Consider the following 20148-nt stretch of genomic DNA (forward strand, 5'->3'; position numbering starts at 1 on the left):
AATGTGCTTAATATAATTTTTTCATATTTAAAAAACAGATTAAAAAAATAACTGACATCCAAGTTAGTCAGCACCAGGAAACATTTCTTTGGAAAAATACACACACACACCTAAAAAATGTACACAACAAATTTAGAAAATGGGAAAACCTAATGTTTCACAAAAAGCTAAGAGACACATTAAAAGGCAGGAATTGGTAGACCCAAAACAATGATTTTGTATGTGTTTAGTCTAAGAGGTACTGTTGCATTAGGTTCTGGGGGAAAAAAAAAAAAAATTGAGGTAGGCCTTAATTAAATTTTGATTACAAATACAAAACATTTATCTGTGTCTGCTAATAAAGATTTGACCAACAAAAATATATACATCAAAAACATTAGATTATTTCATGCCAAATAGAGTGCAAATATGCAATAAAAGTGATGCTTCACCTGGGGAATTTTGAGACATTAGGCAATAACTTGATAAATGCATTAGACTACTAAAAGCAGGCATCAGCATTTTAAAATTGGAGGGCAGCGATCTGTAAAATGCTTCATGCAAGGGGAGAAAGAAAAAAAAAAAAAACACACACACACACTCTAGAAAGTCAGCAGTCACTTTGCATAACTTAAAGAAATACACTGACCTTGCTCAGAAGTGTATTTACTACCACATCAAATTACAAGACAGTACTTTGATAAGAGTCTAAATTAAAAATTATCAAAAATTACAAAGGAAAAAGGGTGTCTACATCTTAGAGATGCTTTGAATCAAAAAAGCTCTGCATTAAAATAATTTTAAAGATAAAAACATTTATAGCTGGATATAAAAATCTTGCTTTTGGCTACAAGCAAATAAACGAGAGAATTTTCTAACTCAGAAGACACACACACACTATATTAGACTCTGTGCCCAAAAAGATACAACTATGAATAGGGGACAAAATTTGTTATATTGTGCCTGGAGATTAACTTCTTATAGGATATTAATACTTTGTTATATTAAAAAAAAAAAAAAAGCAAACAAACTCAAGATGTAGGTTTACACTTACTAAATTTACTGAAATTGATTTTAATGCTAGATGTGGCTGTCATGTCAAATACATGCATATACACTGTGGGTCCTCGGGTTACGACACAGTTCCGTTCTTACAACAGTGATGTAACCCGAATTTTGGTGTAAGTCGGAACACACCCTAGCCTAAGTCACTTACCTATCCTAACACATTTGCAAAATCATAATCTAGAACACAAAAACACAACTAAGCCACAGAAAAAGGAAAAGGACATACACATATATATTATATACATATACACACACACACAGTACTGTGCACAAGTTTTAGGCAGGTGTGAAAAAATGCTGTAAACAAAGAAAACAAGCAATTTTTAATTAAAACAAAAATTATCAAAATATAAAACTATAAAATCCCAAATTGCATACTTGCTCTGAGTCTGTCGGAATTGCTTCTTGTCATTGCACTCGTACACCCAACCTGGAGCAAAGATAGCAGCTGACAAATTATACTGGCGAATCAGCTTCAGAGACTGGAAATGAGGGAAAGCCAAACAACTTAAAAACATTCTCTCAGTTCTGTTTTTGAATGATGTATACTGTATACTAAGTTTAAAGAGAAGTGAAGAGCTGAAGAACAACAAAAAAAAAAAATATTCGTGAAATAAAGTGAAGTGTATACCTTATGTGTGTCAAACTTTCCCCCAACAACATCTCCACGAGCAAAGACATCCACTCCCACATAAATGTCACTCAACCGACGAGCAGCCTGGGATATCATACGCTTCAAGTGTTCCTCTGTCCAGTTGTAGTTAGTGAAAATGCCATCACATGAGTTAAAGAACACCCTGGAATACAAAAGACCCAGCTGCACATAATGCAAACACAGCTGTGTTCTTTAATTGCTGTTTTCATAAACCAGCTTACCAGTTTAGATCATTTATGGTAATTCTTCTAAGCTTTCACTAGGTAATTTTCTATGCTTTCCACATCCCTTCTTCTCACATCTACAACTACTAATTGTGTCATTTTAATTTTTTTTACATATAGAGAAATCCTCATAAATTCTTCCATGAAAAATGACAGGTATTTTTTGCCAAATGTTAATTTCATTCAAACTCTATATTAGCATTTTATAATTTGTCCCTTTTCCATACAAAAAAAAAAAAAAAAAAGTTTTACCATTTTATTTGAAATTAAACCAACTTTCAAATGACTCATTACTATGGCTAGTTTTCTATGTGGAAAGTAAGCTTATGTTCCATTTGACACACTGTCAGACACACACAATACAAATTACACTTGTTTGACGTGAGTGATGTACTCAGTCATGTTTACTTTGCTCCCAAGCTCTTTCAAGTGCTTACATGTTCTGACTGTTGAGCTCATTCTGCCATTGCAGCTTCCCTGTCTCCAGTACACTATCATACCAGAGAATAAGACTGCCTGGAACTGCCTGGTGCATCTGATCTGTCAGATATTGCAGAAATGTGGGTAGGTTCTTTACAGCAGTCTCCTGCAGACAAATCACAACAGCGTCAGTTAGGTGACAGTACAGATCAATATGGTGAACAGCTTCTCCTCACCAAGTCACCTCACTCTGCCCTCCCCAGTCTGAATAGCTGCCAAGGCAATCAGAGAGCAGCTTCCATATATCTCTGCTTCATTCTCGGTTAGGAAAGTGCTAAGAAAAAAAAAAGCAGGATTTTTAGCCAGACTGCCAAGTGAGCTGCTACATGACATTTATTGTGTACCTATCTATAGTATTTCTGCATTACAAATGAATCAAAACCACCTCATAGATAAAGTTAATTCTGTTCTGCAGTTAAGTTAGAAAAATCAGAGCATTGCTCTGTAGTGCTCTTTACTATCCTTAGAATTCATTCCTCTTACTCAATTTTATCGTTTTTTTTTTCTCTTGCCATTTATTCTGAGCTGAATTAAATATTTAAGAGAATGGAGTATGAAGAAGGGAATGAATAAATGATGGTTAATGCTTATGTATTTCTGACACCATTAGCTATATTTCATACAAAAATGAAAAATGTGTGCATTCAGTCTAACTATAGTGAGGTTAATGCAACAAATGATAATTCAAACACAAACAAGATATGTCGTTAAACATTTAGAATTGAAAAAAAAATATATATATCTTACGAATATCGTTTCTTTTTGATCGTGTCATAGGATGCCCAACCAAATTGGGTTTTTCTAAGCAAAGCAATGGACAAACCACTTCAAAAAAAGGCAAAAATTGGTCAGTTGTTAAAAGGAATCCCAAGGTTTAGTGAATCTCTACCTCGATTACTTTTTTCCCCCCCCCAGATTTTAAAGGAATTAACAGTAGCCAAACCACTACTTGGAAGTGCAAAATTTCTTGCATACACTATTAGGAATTTGAAATAAGATATGAATTTTAAGATTAATCCAAAGCTCAAGATTTGTACTTTTTTACAGTTCAAATTTCAAAAGTAGCAGTCACAGCAGCTGAACTCCAATAAGTGAAAAAAAATATTAAAATTTAATATTATTAAAATTAGTATTTGTCACCGGTCTCCCACATCAAATTTTGAACCTGGCACATTTTTGCTCATGATTTGCTCATGGTCACACAGTCTGAGTAGGGGGATTTGAAGCAACACCCTCTTCCCCAGGTTAAAAGAAAAAAAATATATGAATTAAAACTTTTTTTTTTTTTTTTTTTAAATAGTAAAATGTAAAAAATTATCAGTGTCATTTTCATCTTGCACTTATTTCTGGTGTATTCACACCACATACTGTACTCTTGTTGCGAACATAAAGAAATTTAAGTGCGGCCCACATTAGACTATACTGTAAAAACTGGGTCAAATATATGAACTATTTCTGTTTCTAGTGCTAAGTGCGGCACATGAAGCTGTCGTCCATAAGATATAAAGTGACCGGTTTTAATCACTGTTCTTGAAACGATCGTTTTTAAGGGTGTCACAGTGCCAAATGCTGCTGCCTCCCAGACACAGCACTCCAAGCTTGAATTATTCAAAGAGACATTAACTTTATGGAGTTTGCACTTTCTCCTCAACTCTATAAACTCTGCTTTCCCTCACTCGTCCCACAGGTGAGTGTGAAGTTGTAGAAATAGTAAAAAAGTTACTTTGTGGGAGTATAGGCAAGTGTGTGAGTGAGTCCTACGATGGACTGGTGCGCATTCCTACCTCACACCCTTAGTTTTCTTCTGTGGGAAAGAAAAAAAAATTTTGTAATTTTCAGTCCACTATTATTAACTCCAACTTTTGGGGGAAAAAAAAATGCATTCCATTTTTTTTCATAGTTTTAAATGAGCAGCGCTCTGACCTTGACTGGAAAAATATTTTGTACAACACTACAGCATTCTCTCACATATACCCCCAAACTGATTGGTACAGACATCATCTCCACTGGACTGATATCCTGCCTAACAATACTTTATGCATTAAGGCAATTTCTGCGAAAATTCACATAGAATTGCCACAACGATGTAGTAAACAAAGCAGGTTAAGAAAATTAATCTTTTTAAATATACAAGGCTGTTAAATTTTCATTGCCATCTTGGACTTGTAAAACTCTTAAATATTTTACTGTGTCAAGTAGCACCTATTCAGTAAACACAGGGTGAAGAGGTCACTAGTACTTACCAGCTTTACAATATTTTTATGTATCAAAGTAAAAAGTATGTGAACCCCTAGGAATTCTCTATATTTATGTCTAATTCCCATATAAAACATGGTCATATCTTCATGTCAGTCACAATAATGAACAAAACACAGTCTCCTATAACTAATGATACACAGATTCAGAAAATTTGACCACACTGAATAAATCATTTAAACTGTGAAACTGAAGGTTGGAAAAAGTAAGTGAACCCTAAACTAATGACTTTTTAAAAAGCTCATTGCAGTCAGAATTTAGCACACCTGGAGTCCATTTAATGAAATAAGTTCAGAGGTGTGGCCTAGAATGACTTTGATAAAAACACTATAAAATTTGAGTTTGAGCTTTTGACAAGAAGCATATCCAGATGGGAGTCATGCCTCGCACAAAAGAGCTGTCTGCAGAGCTACGATTGAGAATTGCTAATCAACATAAGGCTGGAAAGGGTTACAAAGTCATCTCAAAGATTTTAGATATTCATCAGTCTACTGTTAGGCAAGTTGTATATAAATGGAGACAATTTGGTATTGTGGCTACTCTGCTTAGAAGTGGGCGCCCTGTCAAGATAACCCCAAGAGCACAACGCAAAGTTAGCAATGAGGTAAAGAAGAACCCTAGAGTGACAGCAAAGGATTTGAAGAAGTCATTGGAACTGGCTAACATCTCTGTTCAGGAGTCAACTATACGCAAAACACTGAACAAGAAAGGAGTCCATGGCAGGACACCAAGAAGGAAGCCACTGCTATCAAAAGCACATTGCTGAACACCTGAAGTTTGTGAAAGAGCACTTGGACACTCCACAACGGTACTGGGAAAATATTTTGTGGAGTGATGAAACCAAAAATTGAACTATTTGGGAGGAACAAGCAGAACTTCATTTGGCGTAAAAAGGGCACTGCATATCAACATCAAAACATCATCCCTACAGTAAAGTATGGTGGAGGGAACATCATGATTTGGGCCTGATTTGCTGCATCAGGGTCTGGACAGCTTACCATCATTGAGGGGAAAATGAATTCACAAGTTTATAAACAAATTCTCCAGGACAATGTGAGGGTGTCTGTCCGTCAACTTAAGCTCAGAAGAGGCTGGGTGATGCAACAGGACAATGACCCAAAGCAAATCCAGAGCACAATGGCTTCAAAAGAACAAACTCCACCTTTTGGAGTGACCCAGTCAGAGCCCAGATCTCAATTCTATTGAGATGCTGTGGAATGACTTGGGAGAGCCATACACAGAAGACAACCAAAGAATATGGAAGAGTTAAGGCAGTTCTAGGAAGCGCCTGGTTGAGGTCATTGCTGCCAAAGGAGGGTCAGCCAGTTATTAAATCCCAAGGTTCACTTACTTTTTCCACTACCACTGTGAAAGTTGAATGCGTTTGTAAAATAAAGACATGAAAGAGTAGAATGTTTTATGTGTCATTAGCTTAAGCTCATTATGTATATCAGTGTACCTGTGACATAGATGAAGATCAAATCAGTTTTTATGACCAATTCATGTAGTAAGCCAGATAATTCTAAAGGGTTCACATACTTTTTACTTTGACTGTGTTTTTATTTTATAAATATACTAGGGGGCTCCGCCCCCTGCTCGCTTCGCTCGCCAACCCCTGGTGTTGGGAATGACAAAGAGCGTGATGTATGAATGAGATATAGAATAGTGTGACGGTGTAGATGATGCAAATAGAAAGCAAACAATAAAGTGTGTGGCACAGTGTAAAGGTTTATTTGAAAATTTCTTTGTACATGCCGTTTAAGTGTAAAATGTAATTCCAGCTCAGAACTTGTAAGGTCATTTAAGATGGTTATTGTTGTGATCAGAGTCAAGTTTGTCAGAGCTTAGAAAGAGTTGTGTCTTTCCAGGAAGTAATGGAATGACTTGGGTATTTATGTTTTCCACATTAATATTTTTTGGACATAATATAGTGCGTTGTGTTAAAAGGGGCATTTGGTCTAATGAGATTGCTGTTCCAAATGTCTCTGTAACTAAGTCGTCGCAGATAAAGGCTTGAGGAATTGTAATAATATGTGCCTGAAGTCCAGCTGTATTGGTGAGTGTACCATCTCTCAGTTGTAATAAGCAATTGTTATGATCTGTTTCTGGACATCGTATCTTTTTTACTAACTGTATCCTTTGAAAGCAATGCCAATTGTCTGCGTATTTTAAGGTGCACTGAACAATAGCTGAGTGCATGGCATCTGGAAGAATAGCTAATCACTGTCTAAAATCTCCTCCTCATAAAAGTACCTTTCCTCCAAATCGAATATTATTATTCATAAACATTTGTTCATGCCATTGAACATTCATCAATAAACAACATTGTTTCAAGACGAATGTCACGTGCAGTGCCACCGTTAATGTTCATAGTGGATTCCGATTTGTAGGATCTAATGTAGTTGATAAAGATTTCACTTTCAGGTACATCGTCAGTTATAAGCTTCTGTAGATATTCAGTATATGAATGTAAAGAAGGCAGTCTAATTTGACCCTTTTGACAACAACGTGTAAATGTATAACTTGTATTGTCAGTTGTTTCTTCAGGGAAGTGAACTGAATGACAATGATGGCAAATGACATTCATTAATCCGAATGAATTTTCCTGGTGTATGTTTTGCTTGTGCCGTTTGAGAGGCGCGTTGTTGCATGTGTAGTATTTGGGACGTGTTGTTTTGGAGCTGTAATCGATTTGCCTGTGCTGTGTGAGAAGCCCGTTGTAGCCTTCGCTGCCATTAACGTATGTCTGAGACGGGAGGTGTTTCGTTTTGAATCCGTGCCTGTTGCGATGCAGCACTTTGATTGATAGTTTGCGTCATGTGGATCTAGGATGTAGATTTGTGCATATTAAATGAACTATTGTAGGATCTAATGCAGTTCATAAAGTTTTTACTTTTAGGTACATCGTTAGTTAGAAGCTTCAGTTGAGCTTTGCGTTTTTGGAGTCGAGTCATTTTTTCTTTTAGAAATATGGATAAGTAATAAGGAGTATTGCACTCACTGTTAATATGGAGCCTTTTCTGCGGTTGAACGGTTAATAGTGCCTCATTGTAATGAGATCCACCTATGCTGCATAGCCGTCTATTTTGTTGTTTCTTTCGTGTTCGTGTGTTTGTTCCTGTTATCCTTTCCTTTTCGTTTTGTACCCGTGACCGTGAATTCATGACTTGTTTGTTTCTCAGCATGCGAAATATGGATAAGTAATATGGAGGATCGCAGTCACTGTTAATATGTTTCCTTTTCTGCAGTTGAACGGTTAATAGTGCTTTATTGTAAGGAGATCCACCAATGCTGACACCTATGCTGTCTAGTGTGAAGGTGTTGATGTTCACTTTAGAATATGTGGCTTTGGGTGTCACTTCTTATGGATGTGTGTGTGTGTGTGTGTGTGTGTGTGTGTGTGGGGGGGGGGGGGGGGGGTTGAGGATTGTTGTCGCGCGAGCGTCTTCTTGCTTTTTGTGTTCCTGTGTCTTGTTGAATCCCCCTGTTTGTGTGTGTCTCGTCCCTTGCTTGTAGGGTCTGTGGGGTGGTTTTGTGTTCTTTTTTTTGTGTTCCATGGGCTTGTTGAATCCCCCTCTTGGTGTGTGTCCCGTCCGGTGCCTGTAGGGGGGGGGTACCTTGCTGTTGTGCGCGAGCCTCTTTTTTTTTTTTTTTGGGTCTAGTCTCGTGTGCAATGTGTTTCGTGCTTTGCCTGCGTTTCCTCATTTCTCCATTTTTCCTGTGCTCACTCCTTTTTTCTGTGGTCTTGTCCGCCTCTCGCGGCCCCTCATCCGCCTCTCTCGCCCTCTTTTGTCCGCCTTTCTCGGCTCCTCAGCCGACTCTCGCGGACTGTTTTTGCGCCTGCGCAGTACGTCTTTTTGCAGCTACGGCCCATTGCCGGATGTGCCTGCGTCCATCATCCGGTTTAGCATTCTCGGTTAGTAATATGGATACACACACACACACACATCACTTATTAGAACTCAGTAAACATGAGAATTCTCTGTGTGCTTGTAAAACTCCCTCAAGTGAAGTAGGGCTTGACATCAGTACTTCCTATACTATAGACTCTAGATTATACTCAGGGAAGCAACTAAAATATGTTAGCGTGGGTGAAATATGTAAGGGAAATTGCTAAGCTTTCTTTTATTTTTGCTGCTGTGTGAACTGCATGCTGCAAGCTTTAATTTGCTTACTGAAAGTTCTCTTTTTTGGCTTCATGTTTAAAATAAATTAATGAACAATCCAATATTTAGTGTTTCCAATTCATTTGACTTAAGGACGTAATTGTGATGAATGGGCAGTCCAGGGTCACCTATCATAGATTCTACACAAATATTTATTAAGGTACCAAGTTGATAGCAATATCAAGATTAAATTACTTTGCATCCAGGTGATAAACTAAGTTAAAGCACAAATCTCCTTTCTACACATTAGCACTGAGCTCATGGGGTATTTGAAACCACTTCTACTACGATGAGATAGAATTCCATGGACTGAATCAAACAGTGGTCTAAAGAGCAACAACTGAAGCTATAAAACAGCATGCAAAATTAACGACAATACAGCTACATATATTGCAATTCTGGACATGCATAAATTCACATGTCTTTATAGTGCTGAATGACTTGGTTTTGAAGGTGCTTAATGGAGATTTTGCCATTCTATTCACAGCATCTACCTAAGGACCATTAACTTTTGTTATAAACCCTTGGAGCCTTAAGTTACAAATAATGAAAAACTTGGGACTGAGAATCACAGATGGCTCCCTACCACAGACATTTGTCAAGGTAAGAAAAAGAAAATAGTAATAGCAAAACTATTCCTTTTAGCCAATCTGAATAAGACCAACAAATATGTTTAATGATCTTGGGCCAAGGGAAGAGCATATTTTAGGAATATACAACTCCCAAGACCCAAGATGAAATGATGAAAATTAATTTAAAAGTAAGTGAAAAGATTGGAGTTTAAGATTAGAATTTTTCAGTAAAAATGTAGTCCTTAATCTTTCTTCCAAACTGTGCCAGGCTTGAATGCATTAACGGAAATGAACAAAATACATAAAGACTAAAGAAAGATACTTGTACAAAGTTTTGAAAACATTTTTTACAGTGACTGTTTTGTGAGAGGTTGCCTGCTCATCACTCAATCATTTCTCCACAAAACTGCTGGGATATGTTTCAGCCACCATGATGGTAAACCATGTTAAGCCAGTTTCATAATGATTGGATAGACTGATGGCATAAAAGGCTAAAAAGTGAGAGCAGAATTTCTAGTTTCCAGCAACTGTCTTTAGGTCTTACTGGGGAATTTCCAGGTGCACCCCTGTGTCAGCTTAGGGATATAGTTCACCCAGGATGTCCTACCTCTTTCCAACAAAACATCTACTGTATACTTCCAGCTGTATCCAAGGACATTCTTACTAGATGCTCAAACCACTTTAACTGGTACCTGTCATTCTAAAAACAGAGTGGCGATGTTCTGAGAAACTTCCAGATGGTCGTACTTCTCAAAATCAAAATTTGTACCCATTCAGCAGTGAACAAAGAACTTCACTCAAATATTTGGCTTTCAATATACCAGCACCCCTTGTGCTGACACAGCTATACTAATGATCACATTCTTCTTCTCCTCTAGTCTCAATCAGGTACAAGAATGGAGGTACTTAAAGTCCTCATAAACAAGAGAATAACACACTCTCCCAGGAAACAAGTTAGTCTAGTCCAGTTCTCATCATAGGAGTGCCACACCTGGCTACGAACAGAAGATGCAAAAAGAACCTCATCCTCTGCACAGAACAGAAAGCAACTCTCCCTGTTTCTCGAAATGAGTATTCCACATGCTCCAGCTGTACTTTGATATCCAGGTACATGAAAATCACAAACTTGAGGGGGAAACATGACACATTGTTGACAGATTTTATACCCGCTTTAAAGAGAACACCAAGAACTCAGACACTGCACTTGGTCTGTGACTAAAGTAGACCATGTAGCACAAGCAAGTGGTGCCTCTACAAGAGAATTTGAAATCCTGGATCATAAACCTTCTGCCAAACCACATAGCATATACCAGAAGAGCAAAGTACCACAGCCCTTCAAAAGTTTGTGCAATAATTTGTTAATCAGGCTGATTCCTCAATAAATGGGGAAGAAAAAAAAAATCTTTGATCTCCTTTTTTCAAATTGTGGATCAGCACTAAAATCTGCAGATCCAGAGGTACAGTCCTTACCTTTCACACTACACTGAAGAAGTGTGTTAATGTACCTGTAACAAAACTACTGCTATTGGTATGGTGCATTAAGAATTTTATAAATATCATAATCAAAAATCAAGGCTAACTGAAATAACAGGTAAGTATATGTCTAGTATCAGAAGCTAAAAAACAGTCACCATTCTACTTACACTTAACTGGTTCTCAATGTTTATTAGCCATCCATTAAAACCATAATAGAGAGCAATTTCAACAAGTTTGTTGGCAATCGAATGCAGTGATGACTCAGACTCCAAAAATGACTCACATATAGTAGCTCCATCGGTCCACTCTGTGATAAATGTTCCTGCAACCAAAAAAAAAAAAAAGGGGGTAAAGACTAAGGATTTGTGTAATGAGACACAGACAGACGATACTGAAAAGTAGAAGTTAAATAGTATAATCTTGCACTACAGAACATTAAAACAATATAAAAAGATTTGTAAAATTTCTACACTGATGCTGAAAAACATTAAGAATCTGTCATTGGGCAGAACGATGGCACAAATGTTAATTCTTGCCTCACTGACCTGGACTCAACTCCCAGACATGCAAAGTCACCATCTATGTGGAGTTAACATTATTGCCCCGTGTTTGTGTGGGGTTTTTCTCCCACAATCAAAAGGTGTGTGCGCGATGGGGACAATTTTTAGAGTCGCTCAGAAAACCTGAGGACATATGAGAGAGCAGTGTGATGGACTAGAACACCCAATGCAGGTATGGCATCTGCCCTGAACCTAATTCTGCCAGAATCGGCTTTAGGCACCAGCAATCCCAAATTAGATTAAAGTAGGTTAAACTTTAGATTAGTCACTGCTGGATTGAAAGTCTAAAAAGTACTGATGGCATGAACATCTTCACTAGAGGGTGATTTACAAGTATTTCATTGTTAAAGGTGGAAGATTCTATTTAAAATATGAAACATAAAGAACAGTTGTTTAGACAATGGTTAAAATTCTTATGTGGGCATTTGTAACACAAGAAAATCGAATCTAGGCATGCCCTTTATTTAGAAGCAATAAGAGTGACAATTAATAGGGCTTTGGATTGCTTTTGGCTGCTACTTCACATGCCTAACTGGCCGGATCTCCGCTCATTTATAGTTAATGCAGGAGTCTGTATGTTCTCCCTGTGTCTATTTCTCTCTTTCCAAGTACACCAGTTTATCCTCCCCAAAGCTGCAGTTAGGTTGCTTGAGGTTCTAAAAAATAATCCAATATGAATCTTTGTAGAAAACATCAGTATGTCCATCAACAGAATAATGTCCACCTTACAACCCTAAACTAAAATATACAAGTTCAAAAAAAAAGGATGAATAATAAAACAAAGACCAAAGTTGGTACACCTTGAGGACACAAGACTAAGTTAAGAAACCATTATTAAAATTTCAGTTAAATCAACCAAAATTTTATAGCTATTCGATACACTAGAGATTTTTATATCACCTCAAAAGGTGCATTACATGTCAAAGTATGATAGCATACAAATCTGGAGATGTTAGTTTCTAAAAAAATAGTTTCAAAAGATATTAATCAGCTAATATTAATGAACTAAGTCACCAATTGTGAGTTAATTTAGCAGCACTTAATTTTGAGAGGGATACAATCAGAAATTAAAATGTGCAACACTTGACAGAAACCAGTAGTTTATAATCAATTAATACACATGTAAAAATGAATACTGTCTTGAAGAGGGATTAAACAAAACTCCAAGAGTCTGGCAGAATGGGGTAACATGAAATGTGTAATTATTGAGGCAGTTTTGATTATTGCAATTGTAAATGTCCTATTTAAAGAAGGCTTTTGTGTACAATTAAAAAGTCTCCTGCCATTATTATGGATGGTATACATGGCAAATAATTTTTATGTGTGGTGTTCCCAGATTAACATCCTATTTGGTTGCCTATACAATATATTGGGTGTTTATTAAGTCCTTGTGCAATTTTCACTTTTTATACAAAATGTAAATATTGAGCAAAATGCCTCAGAGTAAATTTTTTGGCAAAAAGAGCACAATTTTGAAGTGCCCCTGATTGGTACCTTACTCATTTGAAACTATAGAACATATCACATTTGCTATCCTAGCAAAAATCCTTTCTGGAACAAACTATGGAAACTTTAGTTACAGGGTTGGAAAAATCAAAGAGGGACAAATCTGATACAGACTTCAGCTCAGCGAGACAAATGACCTTTGCTTTAACACAAGTCATTAAGGATAGGGTTTATCATATACAAAATAAAAAAATTACAATAAATGAACATTTAGCAATTCCATTTAAATGTAAAATTTCCTCCCTGTTGAACTTTACTTATGTTTTATCTAGAAGTAATATAAAAAAAATAAAATTCCACAAGAATTTTATGTGTATTAGCCAACATTAAATTTACTTTCATTCAGTTACCAAACACCACAACACAGAACCCATTGGAGTTGAAAATATCCTCTTAGCTGCTACTAAATGAATCAAATTCTCACTCTTCTGCTCCTTACCATAATAGCAGTGGAAAATATGGCAATTCTAACCCTCCCTCTATAATTCAGTGGTAAAGGGTGACTTATTTTTCCTAAATTTAGGGAAAAAAAAAATAAATAATTTTCTATGGGAGGAAAACTCCAATACTTTTTTAGAATATTGAAAGACCTTATGGACAGTCTAAACTGGGAGCGACATTTATCTTTTTGATGCTTCATTATTTATGAAATACTACATCATACTGGGCTCTCTGCACCTATCTTTCCAAACTGAAGGGGGAAATAATGCAGAGATGTAATAAATTAGTGATTTTTGGTGGAAATGGTGTTGATTGCACATTTGATTGAACTGTGTCTCACCCATTTTAATGTGATATGTAATAATAATAAAACTAATAAAAAATAAAAACATAAGACTTCATACAGGTAAAAACTGCAGGTTAAGTTTGACCCAGCACACTCTTCAGCTATGCCAGAGAAACTGATAAACAGAATACAAGTTCAGATTTTTCATTAAGAAGACACAAAATACAAGTATACTTCATTTTTAATGACCAGAAAACTTAATTGTGATTGTTATAGCCTATATAGAGCTATCTGTTCTTTATGTATTCAACACAAATTATCATTGTGCTAAATAAGAATATTTAAGAAAATAAATAAATAAAAAAATATATCATTTTAGTTATCAAAACATTCAAAAACAGGTAGAACACCGGTCAGATTTTGGAAAATAATGAAAAAACAGACTTGAGGTATAAACAGCAAATAACCTGAAAAAATCCCAAACAATTAAAAATACATATAATTTTATATAGAGAAAAAAAAAAAAAAAAAAAAAACAAAGATAGGAAAACTATTTCAAATAAGCGTCAACCCAAAAAGTAAAAATAGGTTCTCTATGAAATCAGTACATTTAAGGGCAAAGTCATATAATCATTTTATTTAGTTAGTACATCATTTACATATATTGTGTGCATAGCTTCATTTTCTGTGTAAAATTAACTTTTATTTCAGTATAATGGCACATTTCCACTTTTAAACAAACTTTGTTATTATTTAGACGCTGTTACAGTGCTATAAAAGATTAGCTCTTGGGACAAATAGTTTTACAGCTGCCAGCCCTTTTTCATGCAGAAAAAGAACTATTTGTTCTATTTCCACCAAAGATGAATAATATATGTGTGAAAATGAAAATCAAAATATTTGGTAAAGGCACAAGGAAAATTTCCCAGATAGCTTCCCCTTTAGCTTTTGAATCGGTCATTTTTGCTTGTTAATCTTCTACAAAATCACCCTGTCTGCCAGGTCCCTCCAAGACATCGGATTGGTCAGTTTGGCTTTAGTTGCTCCGTGGTAGGGATGATGACACTATTTTATTTTGATGTTTAATTCCTGATTGTGATCATTTTTATTTTTCCACAAAAGAAAAAAAAAAAAAAAAAAACTTGCAACAACACAGTGGTGTTTCTTTATGAATATTATATTAAACCATATACAAGTCCTACAATGCTTTAACTAAGAACAGGAGAATGTTTTATAATTGGAACACATTAGGCAAATCTTGGCTATATGGAAACATATTCTCACAATATTTCAGTTCCTTGATAGCATGTTAGGGCTATTTACATTATTTATTGGGCAATGTGACTTCAATATGACTTTGGGTTCAGAGGCTATGCCTTGATCCATACATACATATAACAGCACACACTGATTTTAAAGCAGGATTCCCTATACAGTACTTATTTAATAATCCCAATCTACGGCATGCCTTCTCAAGAAGAATAGAGCCAGTGATTCAAACCAACATGAAAAATTCCTACTAGAATGTCCGTATACACAAGATCAAAATAAAAAAAATTACAGCATTAAAACAGAAGAATAAAAATTGCCCAGAGTGAAATCTTATCAATCACAGCACTCTTCAACAAAAAAGCTACAAGCCAAGATCTGCCACTGGTCTGAAGTAAAACAGAGATGGTATGAAAGCAGCTTCAAAAAAAAATGCATTTCCAGTTTACAACATTTCCAGAGCATCCCCTATCCAGCTGGAAATCCATAGCAGTTGGTCATTGTTTAGGTGAACAGTACATCTATTTTTTGAACCACTACAAATTCAGATCAATGCTGCTCAACCATCAACCCATGACAAAAATGTGAACTATGATTTTATTGTTCCACCAAGCCATTAAATCCAGCGTAAATATGTCATTCAATGCCTCTCAATATCAAACCTCATGTTTCAGAGATTAAATTAAATGCACACTGACTTTTTGCATCGGTAGAAAAATTTGTTTATGATTATACACAGTAAAAAAAAAAGATTAACATACAAATTTTGCTCACCCAAAATAGAAACACCATGTCTGTGTGCTGCATTTGTCCAACAGACAGGTGGAACAGTTACCATATGATGACTGAAGTAAACAAATATGTCAATGTACTGCCAATGGTAGAAGGTATATACAGTCTCTGCCTCTGCACCCTGGATAAACCTACAAAAAAAACAATGCATTAAAAAGAACTGAACAACAATAAAACAAAGGAACATTTCAAAGCAATTCCTATGCATGTGAAAAGAAACCAAGCAATCGTATTTATACATACAAATAATATGACGTCATAAGGCATAAAATGAAGCACAGAAATTTACAGTATTAGATTAGTTGGCTGAAATATCTATCCGACTAAATAAAAAGCAATATAACAAAGTCTAAATCTTACTTCCTTAATGTTTGACATTTTCTCATTTATAAGTGCCAAGCTACTGAATACTGTACTGCTTTTTCCAAGTCTACTTGGAAGGGAGAAAAAAAAACTTCCCGAAGAACTAGCAATGGCTCTGAGGCAACTGATGGCATCATTGAGTGCTAAATTAAGTGAATAACTGATAGATTCACACTGAGGAATATTATTCTCAGAGATTAACAAATGGATTTAAATCATCAAGTCCAGAACGGAGTTCCACTCAGAGATAATGACACATAAATGCAACCTTGTAAGAAGAAATACAGACCCAGTCTTGTAGCATAAAAATGGACTAGAGCCCTCATACAATATTTTATATACCGATATAAAAAATATTATGAACAAAAGGATAACTAATAGCTTAATATACAGTCGTGACCAAAAATTTTCAAAATGACACAAGTATTGTTTTTCACAAAGTTTGCTGCTTCAGTGTTTTTAGATCTGTTTGTCAAATGTTTCTATGGTATATTGAAGTAGAACTACAAGCATTTCATAACATCCTCCGAGAGCAACTTCTAGCAGCCATCCAAGAACAGTCTGGTGACCAACAATGCCTGACCCAGCATGATGGAGCACCAGTACCATAAGGCAAAAGTGACAACTAAGTCGCTCGGGGAACAAAAACATTGAAGTTTGGGGTCCATGGCCAGGACAATCCTCAGACTTTAATCCCATTGAGAACTTGTGGTCAATCCTCAAGAGGAGGGTGGACAACCAAAAACCCACAAATCCTGACAAATTCCAAGCATTGATTCTGCAAGATGGACAGCATGCTAGGGCGAATTGCAGAGGTCTTGAAAAAGAAAGAAGGGCCAACACTGCAAATATTGACTCTGTGCATAACCTTAATGTAGCTGTCAATAAAAGCCTTTGAAACTTATGAAATGCTTATAATTCTACTTCAGTATACCATAGAAACATCTGACAAAAAGATCTAAAAACATTGACGCAACAAACTTTGTAAAAACCAACACTTGGGTCATTCTCAAAACTTTTGGCCATGACTGTATACATTTTTGATACACAAGGCACTTGGTCAAAATGCAAGTAAATGAAACAGTAAAACAAAGTTCATGCCAATGCTTTGCCCGTTACTTGCAAAGTTATATTTAAACCTAATAACGGATGACTTGCAACAGAATGTTAAAATCTAGCTATAATGAAGAACAAAAAAATAACAGGACCTGATCCGACAGATAGAAACAGGCCATATGAAAGATAATTGATTCCAAGACTAACTACAACATTATAACAGTCTACAAATGTACGTGATTGCTGTTAAACTATAAAGCAGTAAAATCGCAGCTGTTAGTGAATTGCATTGAACAAAATGTACATGTACATTAAAATACACCATCTAACCTGTCCTCCACGTAACCACCCATGAAGTCATGGCAAACTAATGTCCTATGTTGGCTGCTACAGAGAGGAGGCTGACGGCTGGCCAGTGGTACTGAAGCGACATTAAATTTATCAGCATCTGTGGGACTCCATGACTGTAGCTCCTCCAGTGACTTTAGACTAAAGCTGATTGGCTCTGTGGTGTCTAAATCATAATACCTTCCTGGTGAACAAAATAACAAAGTTAAAACAAAACAGAAACGTATGCAGTATACAAAACTTTAAATAAATAAATAAAACATTGTGTACAGTTCCTTTGTAAATGGAAATAAGTGTAAATAACAATTTTCTTCACTCACCTGAAACTGGCTGGCTTTTGGAGTTAAATAACATGATCTTTATGAGAATGATATTATTCATACTAACAAACTAGTGCCCTCTCCAGAGCTGGTCCCCAGTAGGATTTAGTTCTAGCTCAGACAACTCCCAATTATATTAAATGGACTCAAAAATGGACAGATCGATCATTCACATTGCCAGGCACTTTTAATATATGGCAGAAAAATTAGGAGCACATAGTCAAGCAGAGTTCTTTAAAGGTTGAAAACAGTTTGTGACAATGAGACAGACTAGAACAAGGATCTCAAACTCCAGTCCTGCAGGTTTTCATTCTAACCCTTTTCTTAATTAGTGACCAGTTTTTGTTGCTAATTAACTTCTATGGAATTAATTTTGATTTGACTTGTTTAAGATTTGTCCCCCAGAATTTCTTCATTGTTCCTATGAATTACTTCATTGCTTTCCTTAAACAGAAATGAAATGTGAAGCGAGTGAGCTAACAGAAGACCAACTAAGTCAGGGCCTCAAACTCCAACCAATTTCACTATTAAGCGCCGATTCTTGTTGTTAATTAAACCCATTCTTTAATTACACGGCTTGTTGCTGCTCTCATTGTGCAATAGACATTTTCAAAATTGATGATTATCTCATTTATAAGAGCACAGTTAAAATGTTTTGGGGACCTGAACAGATCAACATTCCTGAGGTTCAAAAAAAAAAAAAAACCATTCAAGGTTTTTTTGCTTCAGAATGCTTCATTCTAATGGAAGTTGCAACAGAATATTCGGGGCCTCTTTCGAGTGAATCTCTCTATATAATAAGGCACCGGAGACAAATGTGCACCCAATCTGACTGGAAAGAGATAAAACTGACAACATGCCTCTCACAGACCAAAAAAATAAAATTATAAAACGGGCAAAGATCTTTAAGTCTTATGCATTAACATTAGAGAGGGAGAGAGAGATTAGCAGAATAAAGTTTAGGACAGGTTCCAGATACGTCCCCAACAACACTCGTCTGGATTAGGCAGGCTAGAACAGGGGTAGGCAACGTCGGTCCTGGAGTGCCACAGTATGTGCAGGTTTTCGTTCCAACCCAGTTCCTTAACGAGAACTCAATTATTGCTGATGAAGCACATATTGCTTAAGTGACATTTTAATGCTTCATTTTAGTGGTCTCGCTTGTTAAGGTTCTCCAACCTTAATTGCTTATTTCAATCTTAAACTGCTGCATTGTGTTTTAATTGCTCCTTATTAGCAATAAGATGTAAAAGACAAAGCAGCCAGCAGTTCTCCAGCTAGCTTTTTTCCAATTACATCTGTGTGTGTTCATCATGCACGGTTTGATTTAATAAAACACTTAATAGAAAAATGTGACAGACTGAAAATGATCTGTTTCAGGCTTCAAATCATTTGGATGATATCCTTGGAAAGGAAAAAAATCTACGATATAAAAGCCTTACATTGCACAGACTAACAAGCCATAAAATTAAATAAGGTCTGAGATTGGCAATGATTGGTTTCTAATTAAGCAATTGGGTTGGAATGAAAACCTGTAGCCACTGCGGCTCACCAGGACCGACATTGCCTACCCCTGTTTTACATCTTATTGCTAATAAGGAGCAATTAAAACACTGAATGCAGCAGTTTAAGATTGAAATAAGCAATTAAGGTTGGAGAACCTTAACAAGCGAGACCACTAAAATGAAGCATTAAAATGTCACTTAAGCAATATGTGCTTCATCAGCAATAATTGAGTTCTCGTTAAGGAACTGGGTTGGAACAAAAACCTGCACATACTGTGGCACTCCAGGACCGACGTTGCCTACCCCTGGGCTAGAATATGACCCAACAGAATCGAAATACATTTCATATGATTACAACACACTACACAGAAACCAGTTAATACTTCATTGCATCAAAAGCCAAGAATATAATAAACATGTTAAATTTACAATATTTAAACAGCAGCAGCTTTACACAAACATGTCAACCTTTAAATGCGCATGTTCGTTATGAGCGAACTGAACTTAGAACGAATGTTAAAATTACAACAAGCAGCGATAGCGCATGCGTCCGCCTCTCCTGAACAACAAACGCAGGTCTTAACCCGCAATTCCTCCGTCCTGCCTGCAAGCAGGACCTCCAACTTACTGGGAAACATGGGAGGTTGGTAGCAGGATTGGCACTCCAGCCACTGTCAAACTGTTCCAGTGTGGTGCTGAGGCGTCACCCACGGCACTCGGGTCCCAATCCAGGTGGTCCGGCGTGTGGCGGCTGCGGCAAGGCGCTATCAGCTCATACTTCCAAACTCACTCTGCCTCTCTTGCTTCTCTAGCTTTCAAAACATAA

At 36.3% G+C, this 20148-nt stretch overlaps 1 protein-coding gene across 1 annotated transcript in view; it reads right to left on the minus strand.

Moving 5' to 3' along the window:
- engase (endo-beta-N-acetylglucosaminidase) overlaps window positions 1-20148 on the minus strand; it is a 58289-nt gene that overhangs the window by 29593 nt on the left and 8548 nt on the right. The window contains exons 3-8 of the mRNA XM_028820052.2: window positions 17480-17681; window positions 15713-15861; window positions 11044-11198; window positions 2364-2512; window positions 1679-1844; window positions 1426-1529 (exon numbers count right to left, since the gene is read on the minus strand). Coding sequence (XP_028675885.1) covers window positions 1426-1529; window positions 1679-1844; window positions 2364-2512; window positions 11044-11198; window positions 15713-15861; window positions 17480-17681 — 925 coding nt within the window. The remainder of the gene's footprint in view (window positions 1-1425; window positions 1530-1678; window positions 1845-2363; window positions 2513-11043; window positions 11199-15712; window positions 15862-17479; window positions 17682-20148) is intronic.

This window comes from Erpetoichthys calabaricus, chromosome 14, assembly GCF_900747795.2.
Source record: "Erpetoichthys calabaricus chromosome 14, fErpCal1.3, whole genome shotgun sequence".
Taxonomy (NCBI): domain Eukaryota; kingdom Metazoa; phylum Chordata; class Cladistia; order Polypteriformes; family Polypteridae; genus Erpetoichthys; species Erpetoichthys calabaricus.